Source organism: Megalops cyprinoides, chromosome 7 (genome assembly GCF_013368585.1).
Source record: "Megalops cyprinoides isolate fMegCyp1 chromosome 7, fMegCyp1.pri, whole genome shotgun sequence".
NCBI lineage: Eukaryota > Metazoa > Chordata > Actinopteri > Elopiformes > Megalopidae > Megalops > Megalops cyprinoides.
This window is the reverse complement of record NC_050589.1, coordinates 27,117,801-27,129,993: the sequence shown is the minus strand read 5'-3', so window position 1 is coordinate 27,129,993 and position 12,193 is coordinate 27,117,801. Positions and strand designations below refer to the sequence as shown.

At 42.4% G+C, this 12,193-nt stretch overlaps 1 protein-coding gene across 1 annotated transcript; it reads right to left on the bottom strand.

Moving 5' to 3' along the window:
* Positions 1 to 355: 355 nt before the first annotated feature.
* On the bottom strand, positions 356 to 11,795 carry LOC118780390. The gene is made up of 6 exons (XM_036532839.1): positions 11,617 to 11,795; positions 3,966 to 4,689; positions 3,266 to 3,421; positions 2,400 to 2,464; positions 1,002 to 1,268; positions 356 to 419 (listed from the first exon to the last, which is right to left on the bottom strand). Exons 2-6 carry the CDS (start codon positions 4,654 to 4,656, stop codon positions 375 to 377), a joined length of 1,224 nt encoding a protein of 407 aa, XP_036388732.1. The 5' UTR covers positions 4,657 to 4,689; positions 11,617 to 11,795; the 3' UTR covers positions 356 to 374.
* Positions 11,796 to 12,193: the final 398 nt, after the last annotated feature.

Below are 12,193 nucleotides of genomic sequence, written 5' to 3'. Positions count from 1 at the left end.
GATGCACTAGCGCACTCACATCTAATGTCTCACTTCTAGAAATGTGCAAAACTCTAATGTTCATGATAGTGAACTTTGTTTTACTTTACGCAAAAAATGCTTAATTTTAACTAACATAAAAGAGCAGCTTATTGAAAATGTAATAGTCCTTCTTAATATGACTAGAATCATATCCCAGAGGTCTGTTGTTATGTGCTTTCCAGATGTAGTTCCTCTTTCTGCCAGTAGAAGTCAGGCGTTCCCTTCTATTCAGACGTTTGTCCAGCGTGGGCAGAGAGAGAATAAAACCCAGCTCATGGTGGTTCTTTCGCAAGACCCAGGGGAGAAGTGCGAGTTCACCCTGCATCAGGTTCCTTCCTCTGAGTCCACAGCAGTTAGTCTGGACCACTGAAGCTCTGGGCCGCCTCAGCTCGAGATGTCTGCAACCATATAACGAAAACATCACATTAGATTAGTTTTACCCATCTTAACACCTGCTTGAAAAAAAAAAAAGAGGAAGTCAAAAAGAGGAACTACTGTGCATTTTATCAACACCTGTCATCTGTCTTTCTTTCACTAAACTTGTACAACATCTGTTGTAAATCTGTCAGCAAATAAATGGAGTGTAATAAATTTGGGAGGAAGGACCACACCAGCTACCAGTCACTGCTAGCATGCCATGCCTGAGTTCTTTTCTTGTGTGTTGCAATTTCCACATCCCTCCTCCTTTCCTACGCACTCAGCTTCCTCTGGTTGGTGATCTGGTATCCTGCATACGAGCAGAGCGCCCACCCAATACTCCAGTACTTCCAACCTCTCATTTGTCTGAATGCTAGGAATGCCTCTAAGTTCTGCTTCTGACTTCCAAACAACTGGTCAGTTAAGTGTGTACTTATAAAACTGTGTGTTGGCGTGGTCAGCCAAATAATAATAATAATGTGTATGTTTAATTATGATTATTATTATTATTATTATTATTATTATTAAGGAGAAGAAGAAGCCCTATTTTCCCAGATCATTACCAGCACGTGGGCCTTGCTCATCTGGGTGAAACGATCCTGCAGGTACTGGTTCCCAAAGCCCATGATCCGGCTGACCGCCTGGTTGGCGAGGCCAGCCACCTTGGCTGTGAAGTCCAGGGTGAAGGCAAATTTGAGCAGCTCGGGGGCGGCCGTGTCCTGGGGCAGCTGGCTGGGGATCTCCTCCTCCATGTAGCGGTCGGCCAGCTGCTGGAAATCTCTGTAGGACAGGCTCTGAAAGAAGGAGCTCACTTTGACGTTGTCCTTAATCTGGGGTGGAAGACAAGACAGCAGAGTTCAACCAACCAGTTCAATTCAGTTCAATTTATTCAAGACAAGCGACACTTCTGGAGGTATGTTCTGCACAATAACAAACAGTAAAAACACAACTGAGACACTCATGTGAAACTGCACTCTGAAAATCTGTATCTACACTTATTGCGTTACGTTGGGAAACAATACGCCTTGAAGAGCACACTCCCACTTCCTTATTTATGGATGAAGTGGTCAGAGAGAGGCAAATGAACCCTGGAAAAATTAGTTAATAAGGGAACTAACACCCAAGGCTGGATTGTGGAACACAGACCCACCCTCTGAACATAGTGTCCCCAAATGATGCACAATGGGCCACTTTAACAAAGTCAGATTTAGCTCACATTTAAATTTTCTGTCACCACAAACTGGAACATTTGATTAGCGAATAGCCTGAATAACAAATTTATGTGTTTTTTCATTTAATGAAACCTTGATGGCATGAATGCTGGTTCCTGAAGTACTGATGGTGTTATGAATGTCTACATTTGGAACAGTATTAAGCGGAATATAATATTCTAATAATGAAGCAAAATTTGATGTACATATATACTTTCTCCCTGTACAGTTCGTATAGTGGCATTGACCATAAAATATGTCATTTCCTTAATTCTTCCCTTACAAGTGAATCTGGAAAGTTCTTTCCTCCAGCTCCTCCACCATGTTACCTTCCTCATTCATTTGGAGTGGCTAATCAAAATATGTGACTGTACTGCCCTGCTTATAGCACGCAATAGATGTAAACTGACGGATGAGAAAATAACAAAGCATTCCAATGACTACACAATGGCAGCAGGATCAGTGAAAGCTGAGGTTATCTTCACTCTAGTTAAACATTATCTAAACGTTATCTATCCCTTACTTTCAATAAGTTTCATTACTGCCTTATGTATGCGTGTTTTTTAGGGCCTGACAACCCTGGGTCAGTTTGCAATGTAAGGCTCAGGTTATAAAACCAGTCAAAAGGTCTCTGTCCATCACACCCACATTTGCAGTCGAGACAAAACGCACGTGGCTCCACACATCTGAGACAGCTATCATAAATCCCTGTCTTACTTTCATTTCAAGCTTCACGCAGAGACGGCATACCTTAACATCAATGGCATCCCCCTGTTGCTTTAACAAGCTGATGATCTTCTCTATGCACTCCTCATCTGAAAACACAAAAGATAGAGGATTAGTCAGTAATACAATGCCCACTAAATGAGCAAGTAATTGATTTGTTGATTTCTGTGCCTTAGCAAATCTCATTAGCAAACACTTGCTAAAGGTCAAGACTATAAAAACATATACTGAGCATTTAAGGCCTCTGTTGGACGGTGAACACTGAAAAAATTCTGTACCATGGCATTAGTGATCAGAACAATGAAGAGTACTCAGAAATCAGTATCCAAACAGAACTAAATATTGGGAGCGCTAAAAATACCATACTGGTAAAAAGAGATAAATATCAAGATATTGGAGTAAAGGCACTTCAAAAGTCTTTACTGTAATTTCTGATATAAAACCCAAGAAAGTGGATGAATGTGTTAAGCATGTAAAAAGCATGCCTGGTAAAGGCTTGATTGTTATTGGTACTGTACCATCCAACTAAACAATTTTCCTTCAAGTTTAATTTTCAAATATTTATGACATTTATTTCCTGGGAACAAAATAATTTCAAATTCAGTCAGAGATATAGGCAGAATGACCTAAAGATGCATAACCTACTTTGAAAGAATGACCCAACATAACGTTTGAGGAAGTTCAGACTATTTGCTAATCTCAGTAGATTTTGCATGTGGAATGCCCACTCAGATATTCATTTATGATAAATGCAGTTAACTTCACAACACTGTTATGAGTGAAAGAGCGAAGATGTGTGGTTCTCTTATTTTGAACAATAGACATGTCAATCAAACAAAATGGAGGCCATAGATGTTCAAGCAGCAAAGCCAGCAGATGACAGCCCTTACCTTCAGCGGCCACCATGCTAGCCCTCTTCTGAATACATTCAGCGAAGGTCGCATGATCCTCGTCTGAGGGGCTGTCTTTCACCTCCTTCACAATCCGCTCCAACTCTTCGGACACCTTCTCATAGTATGTGCTTGAGGGTTCCACGCACACAACAGCTAGAAGAACGAGAAACGAGAGCAATGAGCATGACTATGCTCAGGACTGCATTACAACAAGTGATGTAGGATCCATCTGTGACCTGTGGCCTGTGGCAAAGCAAAGAATGAATTTCAGAAAGATATACCAGCTGCAGTATCAGGAGAATTTTGAGCATCTCATGAAGGCAAGCAATCTCTCTGAGAAGCTTATTCAGAAGGGCAAGGACATCAAGTCTTTTTGAAATTGAACAAAATGGAAGAGACTTAAGCATGACCATGAAGCAAATGAGAGAGGATCTGGTCAGCTTCTTAAAGATGTGGCCACACTCCAAAAGGAAAATATAAAAATTTTCTGTGGTGTATCAGCCCTACCCTAAAAATAGGATCCAGCAACAAACAGATCAAAACCTTAATGAATTTGCCTTCCTACCTCTTACCTACATCCTATGCCATTCAAAGTATTATCTTTTTTTTACAGAACCCAAGGTCATCTTCATGCAGGCGTAAACTCAAAAATCTATGTGCACCAATCATTTGTTTGCTCCCCCAAACTCGCTCTCACCTTCATCTGGGGGTCCAGGGAGTATTCGAAAAGAGGGCTCTCTTTGGGTCCTGGTAGCGTCCGTATCACGGCTTCGGAAGGACAGCTTCAGAAGGGACCGCCTCTTCTTTAAGGACTTGCCGGACCGGGGAGACCCCTGGTCTCCACCGAAAGGGTTGGGGACAGAGAGGCAGGAAACAGGTGGGGAGGGTATGTCGGGGGACAAGTCCAGGAGCGAGTCTCGGGGTGAGTCCGGGGACGAGCAGGCCCCAGTTCTCTCTACGCTGTGCTCTCTGGCCTCCTTCTCCTCACCCCGCTTCTTCGAGAAGAGGCCCAGGAACCTCTTCCAGGTCGAGGGCTTCTTTTCCCTCTTGGCATCCTTCCTCGTCCTTCCTGGTTTTGTCTCTTGTTCTTTGACACCTGCCAGAGGTGCACCAGAGCGGGCTTCCGTCAGGGGCCTCTTGAAGGAGGCTAACACCTTATCGGGACCCAGGTGAGCCGAGCTGTCACTGGACGACCTCCTGACCGCCTGCCGTCCCTCAGCTGGGGTGACCCACTTTTGGGCCTTGGCCCACGGTTTCCGCTGTGGCAGCGACCCATCGTTGACGCTCAAGCTGCGCTTCACATACACTTCCAGGAGGCGCGTGGTGTCCTTGCGCCCCAGAGATAGCAGCAAGGGGCCCTGCGGGGGTGGCTGCCCTGCTGGCTGCATTCTCCGTTCTCAGCAAGGCAAGCAACGGGTTACCTGTGAGGCAAGAGGAGTGGAACCTTAGAGCAACATGTCTGTAAGCAACAACAAAAGGTTAATCTGTTCAAAGCCCTTCTTATACAATGGAAACCTCACTCATTTCTTTCCTGTGAGAAATGTTATGAATATTATTTATTGTATTTTACTGTATCTATTTTTTCTGTTACCAAGGTATTACAGCAGTAAAAGAGATGTCAATCACTCAAACAGCAAGCAGTCATTTTCAGAATGTGTGACTGATCCAATTCCAAATAAAGTTTACAAGTCTTATACCTTTGCACATTCTTAGCTACCTTTGCACTTAAGGCAATCAGAAAACACAGCACTGGATATGATAAGCAATTACGTCAAAACTGAAAGGAAAAAAAATCACGCAACGTTTTGCGAGAAGAAAGGCCTTCTCAGTTATTCAGTTAATTCCAACTCAAATCGTTATAGCGGTTTAGGATAAAACCTGAAATAAACTCACACGGTCTGTCGTCAAAGAAACATCGTGCGTCTTGCCTCACTTGGCCCAGATTCGTTCAGGACCAACTCGCCGCAGCGAGACTGCTAATAAAGTGGGTGGATTTCCTCTGATCACTGGTTCAGACGCACGTTTTAAAACGAAAATAAAATGCAAATACGAGACCGGATACTCCTGCCCTTTACTATGAAAGCAGTAGTTCCTCTAATTTACGTTCTACGTCGCATCATGAGCTTGTAATTTGAGGAAGCTGCGGTCTCTGTGTGTTTTACACCAACATTTTCTTTTCCATTCCAGTTTCAATCGTAGGCTACATACACGTTTCAACTCAATATCGGAATTACCTAGACTAGAGCAATCTGGATGACAATGCATGTGTTTAACTTTGAATGCTACGGCTAGCCATATAACAAAAAATATTAATTTACATTCAACATTGGACATTGCCTTTCAAAAACAGTTCTACAGTCTACAGTATTCTAAATAATTGCTACATAATAATAATAGCATACGTTAAATGCGTCATCCGTGTGAAATAAATAAATGAATAAATAAAAATGCCTATGACCTTGCAGTTATGTGCCAGTACCACACAATATACAGTCACGTATAATTTCAGTCGAAGTTTTGGCGGTTAGGAAACTCACCTTTTAACCTGTGCTGTGTATACTAGACGTTGACTAGCTGGACCAGCGAAACTGTACTCACTGCTGTTGGGGCATTTGCATGGTAACGCAGAAATGTCAAGACCTGTATTTACCGAGCAAAGTAAAACGCCTACCCTGGCTTGGGAAGCCAATCACCGTCACCCAAAGAGTCAAAGACCAGATGAGGTCACCAGGTATACAGGTAAGGTAAGACCGTAAATGCACTCACGTGGACGGGTAATTCGAGGAAGGGGAATGCTTAGTAATCATTGCTAAGATGTGAAGTATCCACCTATGTATTTTGGCCCAATAATCTTAATATGAATAAACTCTGCAACTACACTAGCTGACAGCTGCTAAAATTGTGCAAAATAATACATTTGATTATATATGCATTATTTATTTATTTATTTTTAAGTAGAGGTCATGTTTAAGGTTTATGTTTTTAAATATTTACATATTTCAGTACTCACTGAAATTGGCCCTTTCTCCCAGTGGTCATCTTTCAGATGATATCTTTCAATAGCAAATCACTATGCAAAACAAAAGTATATAATCATTTCATTGATTATTGATAAGATCTGTCATTTGATCACACATCAGTAGGCCAGGTCCATTTCTTTGATATTTCCACTTCCTGTCCCGTTATTCTATATTCTTCTACAGGACCTGATGTCAGACCAGGAGCTGTTCAACTCTGAGCTGTCACCACGGTATTCTCTCCTGGAGTGATCTTTGAGCACCGGCATTGTTGTTGGTTCAGTTTTACTTCCCCAGAGAGAATGCATTTAGCTGAGAGAATGCCTCTTGAGAGAGTCTCACTGTCACAAAACAGGTCTGGAAGCCAAAGGCAGCATATTGGACAGTGAGCACTCATCTACACTTGCTGGGCAGAGACTTTAACTACCATGAGCTGTTCACTAGTTTTAGGAACTTTGGCTTTTCCCCATTGTGCTTTGCACACGTCCTGTGTATGACGTCAGGTTTCAGGTAATTTAACCTGTTATATCGAGTATCCAGATTGTTTTACATTTCATGTCAAGTAAATTAGGTCATGTAATCACAACAAAAATGGTTTTGGTTTACAAAAAAACAAATTACATATACCTACCATATATTTTCTGTAAGTCAGCAAATAAACACTTGCACAAACTGGAGTGCAAAAAGGCAAGTCAACCTCACTGTTGGATTTGATGAATAAATACTCTGAATAAAGTGTTTAAAACATGAGTGTAATCTTAATTTACATGAAGTAGTATGCTCAGCAGCATTGAAACCAAGTCAGCTAAATCTGACAATAGAGGGGTCCACCCCCCAAGGGGTCTACCCCCAGTCAAATATGGGGGGCTGCATTAGGAGAGTTAGGAGAGTGCCCCAGCACTGTGTACTCCACTCTTTTCAAAGGATCCATGGAATTTGCTTCATTTATTTAGGTGGGGGTGCTCAGGGCTGCAGGATCCGTTGACCAATAGTGTGGGAATGCCTGAAAAACCCCTCCCCCTGCTTCCCATTATCACGCAGGCATGTAAACAGCTGTGGACAGTCACTTATACTTACTCGCAGTTTACCCTGAGGTGGTAAAAGGGCTTCTTTTCAACTGTGTGGACATTCCTTAGACAATGTCAGGGGCTGATGGGGGATGGGGCTGAGAACTGTGGGTAGCCTATCACCAGTCAGATCGCACCTTGGGACAAATCACCTCACGTGTGACTGCGACTCACCCAAATGGTCACGATACCCTCCCCAAACTATCACCTCTGCCACTATAATCTGTGCATACCAGTATGTAATACAGCTGTCATTTCAAATCAGTCATATGTGTTTCTTTATTTCAGCTCTTGTACTTCTTTGGAATATACACAGAGGTCCAGATGATATTTCAGTCTAAACTAAAACTGAAACTAAAATCTAAAAACTAAGCTAAACTAAAGATCAGAATACATTTTTGAGCAATAAGCAGTACAGACACATATAATGTGATATTTAAATACAGTAGATTTAATATTTTTGGTGTTACAGGTTGACTTTATGAAATCACATACTTCGAGGACACAAGGGAGTTATTTCTTTTTGTGTATAACTTTTATGAGACACTAACTAGAATGATAGCGGTTATGTCCTTTGGAACTGATTTCATGTGCTGCCAATAGCAAAGTAGGGTAACATGCAATTAAAGTCCAGCAAAGTGCCAGTTTAAACCAGCCATGGATTCAGAGAGTTACATGATCATTTGAATGTCCAGCATGAAAATTACCATGCAGCAATTCTCACCATGTCCAGGGATAACAAAACTATTCTCACCAGACACTACACAGATGCTATCAGCTGGAGCCGAGTCCATTGTGACTTAAAGCTTGGGTCATCCTGGGGTTAGAGGGTAGCAGAAGCGACAGTTACAGCAGGGCAGATGCCGGGGAAATATAAAAATAGATTTCAGCTGAAGCCTACTCTTCTATATTCCTTTATGAACTGGGGACAATGAAACTTTCCTGGGATTGGACACATTTGGGCTTTAGGTCTTCATTTGGAAATTGTTGGAAACATGGAACATGTCAAAATGACCATTTGAGCTGCCAGCGTACAGAACAGGGTAGATTGCAGGCCGTTGGTTAAACACATGGACTTCCTGGAAAAGAGAAAAGAAAGGAACATAGGGGATAATGTAGAAGTTCTGATTTATTATCAGTGTCTGTGCTCACAAGGTAATAAAATGTGGATGCATTCCATGGCGGCAGAAGTTAAATATTAACAATTTAGACTTAGACAAAAATGATTTTATATTTATAAGCATTTGCATGAAAGGTGTGTTATTTCACAGAAACGTATCAGTGATATTGTCCGCTTCTGAGCACAGATACTTCATGACTAATTAGGTCTATTATTTGTACTCAAAGAGAGAAAATTGGTACTGTGGATCTAACATGACTTGGTAAAAGCACTTGTCGATGAAGTTAAAAACTGGATTGATGAAGGCATTATCATTCAAGCATGAAGGCAGTCATGGAATACCTGACCTCTGTCATTGCCAGTGTCATTGGCATTCAGCATCAATCATGATAACCAGTTTTTTGCTTGATAAACTTTACCAAAAATGTCAAAATCAAATAAACCAGACCCTAACACTAGAGGTCAGAGTGAGATCACTCATTGGGAGCAACAAATGTATGCAAGCCAGATTCTAGGGATCTGAGTAAGCTCTGGATCTTTGTATAGGTGGACCGTTAGTAACATGAGCAGATAGATATGCATAATTATGTTTGTTTCTTGTCCAACCATGAACACCCACAGTATTTTGCTTGGGTGTTACTCAGCTCAAAGAAAAGGGAGCCTGAGATACCACAAGACTGGGGGGAAAAGTTGGGCCACACTGAGAATGCCACACAAAAACTATTCCCAGAAAATTGCTTGGATCCCTCAAAAGAGGAACTGTGGCAACAGCAGCCATCACAACAAATTCACACTCATTCTCATCAGCCTGGTGTTCCCTGACTGAGCCACTAGGGGCACTCCTGACAAGAATAGCTGCTGACTCATAGTAGACATTCTCTGTATACCCCGGCCCAGGTCCAATGTTCTAGCAGCTCCCAGTGTGGAAACAGACAGCATGCCAGCCAGCCCTCCAGCTCTTCATGATGCTTGTTATTCTATGGTGAAAGTGATGGTAGATTTTTTTAAATTGGATGGTAATAAAGAGAAGAAAGAGTACACCTTTGCAAGAAAAGGCTGTCTGAGGCTGTCCCATCAGAAACCATTGGTTTGTTTTTCATTCAGCATTTGAAACTGATATTCAGATTGATAAGACACAACTCTGATTGAGAAATCCTCCAATCCTAGTAAGAACTATAGCCAAAATATATGCATAGTTAGAATTATGTAAAATGCTCATCAACATCTCATGTCGAACATGGCGGAGGTTTGGATGTCATGTAGTATAATGAGATGTGATGTAAATGCAGTTTAAGTACATTTTATGAGCCTCATTTTGCATGTGCTTAGATACTAGAGTTCCAGAACATAGATGTGTGAGTGTGCTTTTTTATTCAGGTGTCTACACATAGTCATGCCATAAAACAGGACAAGACGTTTCCCTGTGAGCTTTATGGGAACTGTGGGGATCCTTATTGGAACATTTACAGGAAGTGCTTCAGATGGTGTGACGCATGAATACAGGTCACTTCATGCCAAAACTAACGCATGTGGTGTTATGTGTGGTTAACTCTGCTGATAAGCTGTGGTTAAACTGCACCAGTACAGGGACACAGGAAGCAGACTCTTGACATTGGTGGATGTTTGCCATGAAAAGAGAACCTTTTGGAAAATGCTGACTGTGTTTACGACTCTGGCATAAACACAGCCTATTCCATCTCTAATGGTCTGGATTATAGTGCATGAGAGGTGCACTGTGGGTAAAATGGATTGTCTATGGCAAGGGCAATGTACTACACAGAGGCAGTCCGGGGGAAAGTTGGTGACGAACCCTGAGCAGAACCAGACGTGATTGAAAGACATTCATTTCACTTTTCACCTGCATGAATATGACCAAAGAACCAGACCATTATTGCTGACAGGAATATCACATGACAGAGTAGCCAGCAATGTAAATAATTTGGGTTTTTATATTCAAAAATATGGACAATATATAAATTCTAAAAAACATATTCAAATTCATGTATTTATTTGCTCCTGCTCCACAGGCTATAAGTAACAGATTGCATCCATTTCAAAACACTGATGTTGAGACAAACAGCTGCCTCTTATCTTTAATCGACTATCAGACACTACACGCTGGATAGGTCATTCCGTTCTATGATTTCAGGATGCTTGGCCATCCCCGTCTTCCCAGCCACATGTGCCAGTCGAGTCCTCTGTCTGTTCTGGCATTAATGTGCTTCCAACTGCAGTCATGACTACAGAGTCACCGGCTACCTTCCATCAGACCAAAGACCCACCTTGTCAGACTGCATCTTGACAATCATATTTCCTTATTTATGCATGCGCGCGTGTGTGTGTCTGTCTGTCTCTCTGTCTCTCGGTTTCTGTGGCTTGGGTTAATAACTTGATTGAAAAAAAAAACATGGATCAGTGATGATGTTACAAACATGAGTGGATATTTGGTGGATATTTGCTTGGCAGTCTGCTGAATGCTCAGATGCAGACCCATAACTCAATTGTGGAATGCATAAAAAGGATGCAATTACCAGGAATTGCTGCTTGTGGTAATTCATACATTCCAAAAGGCTGACAGCCTGGAGCTGTGGGAAATAGAAAGAACATTTTTTTCTCTTCCTTTTTTTGTTCTATGTCTGTGTAATCCGGATTTGGGAGGTAATCCCGGCTATGTTTGCTTGAAACTGGAATTTGACTGTAGTTTATCCCATAGCATCCTTAACTCAAAACTGACCCCTCCCATTCCGAACTTCATAGGCCACGGCCTTGGGTATGAGCTTTGACCAGCGGTGAGGGAAGACCAACAAGGGCATGCTGGGATAGACAGGCATCTAACTCTGGAATATACCTTGTCACTCTCCTCAAATTATCTGCTAATGAGGTGCTGTTCATGCTCTCCCCCTCCAGCCCCCTCCTACCTTGTTAGCCTTCTGAATCTTTTCAATATGTATTTGGTTGGTGGGATGACAATGCAGTTGTTAAGGTACAGCATCAGCGCTCTTTATGTGAGGCAGAAGACCTGAAAGCAAGTGGCAGGGAACAGATAAAAATACCACACATGCAGCTTTAACAAACGGCTTGAATGAGACCCAGAACACAGCCATTTCTGACACAAGCAATGAAAAATGGCAAACCCTGTCCTACCGAGTGAGTCTGGTTTCCAGCGCTGTCAGACCCCGTTTTTCCTGTTCTGATTGCCACACCCTCTGTCTGGGCACGAATGAGAACAGCCACTGCTCCAGCAGGGAGACGCAGCCATAGCAACAAGGCGAGGCACTGCAACATGAGGAGGGCCCAGAGCAGCCTCTCGGTGGAGCCGCGCACAGCCGCCAAACGTAAAGAGCAAACAAGACCAAGGCACAGGCCCTTATGGGCTTTTTTTAAAATTTTGTTTGTTACCAACCATATGTTAAATAATGGCCAGGAGCTTTGCAACAATCCTCTTTTATTTCCAAGCACGCTCATTTCCCAGCTGATGTGTATGGCCAGGGAGGGCTGGGCTTCACTCAAAAACTGAAAAAAGTGCAGTAACACAGAAGTACCACAAGGGGGAGAGCTGAGCCAAATTAACATGAAGAAAAGCACCAATAACCCATGACGTGCTGCATGCCACAAGGCTGGGAGACAGGGGAAAGTCCTGCTCTGTGTGCCAAATGGCCTAATGAATTATGGTCCTCAGCCTTCAGTAGACAGGTAAAGAGTGCATACCTTTTCATTGAGC

What these genes read in the sequence shown, in the direction of transcription:
- LOC118780390 (XM_036532839.1), bottom strand. Translation starts at nt 4,656, where the DNA reads ATGCAGCCAGCAGGGCAGCCACCCCCGCAGGGCCCCTTGCTGCTATCT. An exon ending in TAGCATGGTGGCCGCTGAAG is followed by an intron (nt 2,465 to 3,265) that starts GTAAGGGCTGTC and finishes TTGTGTTTTCAG; the next exon opens with ATGAGGAGTGCATAGAGAAG. An exon ending in TGAGCAAGGCCCACGTGCTG is followed by an intron (nt 420 to 1,001) that starts GTAATGATCTGG and finishes ATATGGTTGCAG; the next exon opens with ACATCTCGAGCTGAGGCGGC.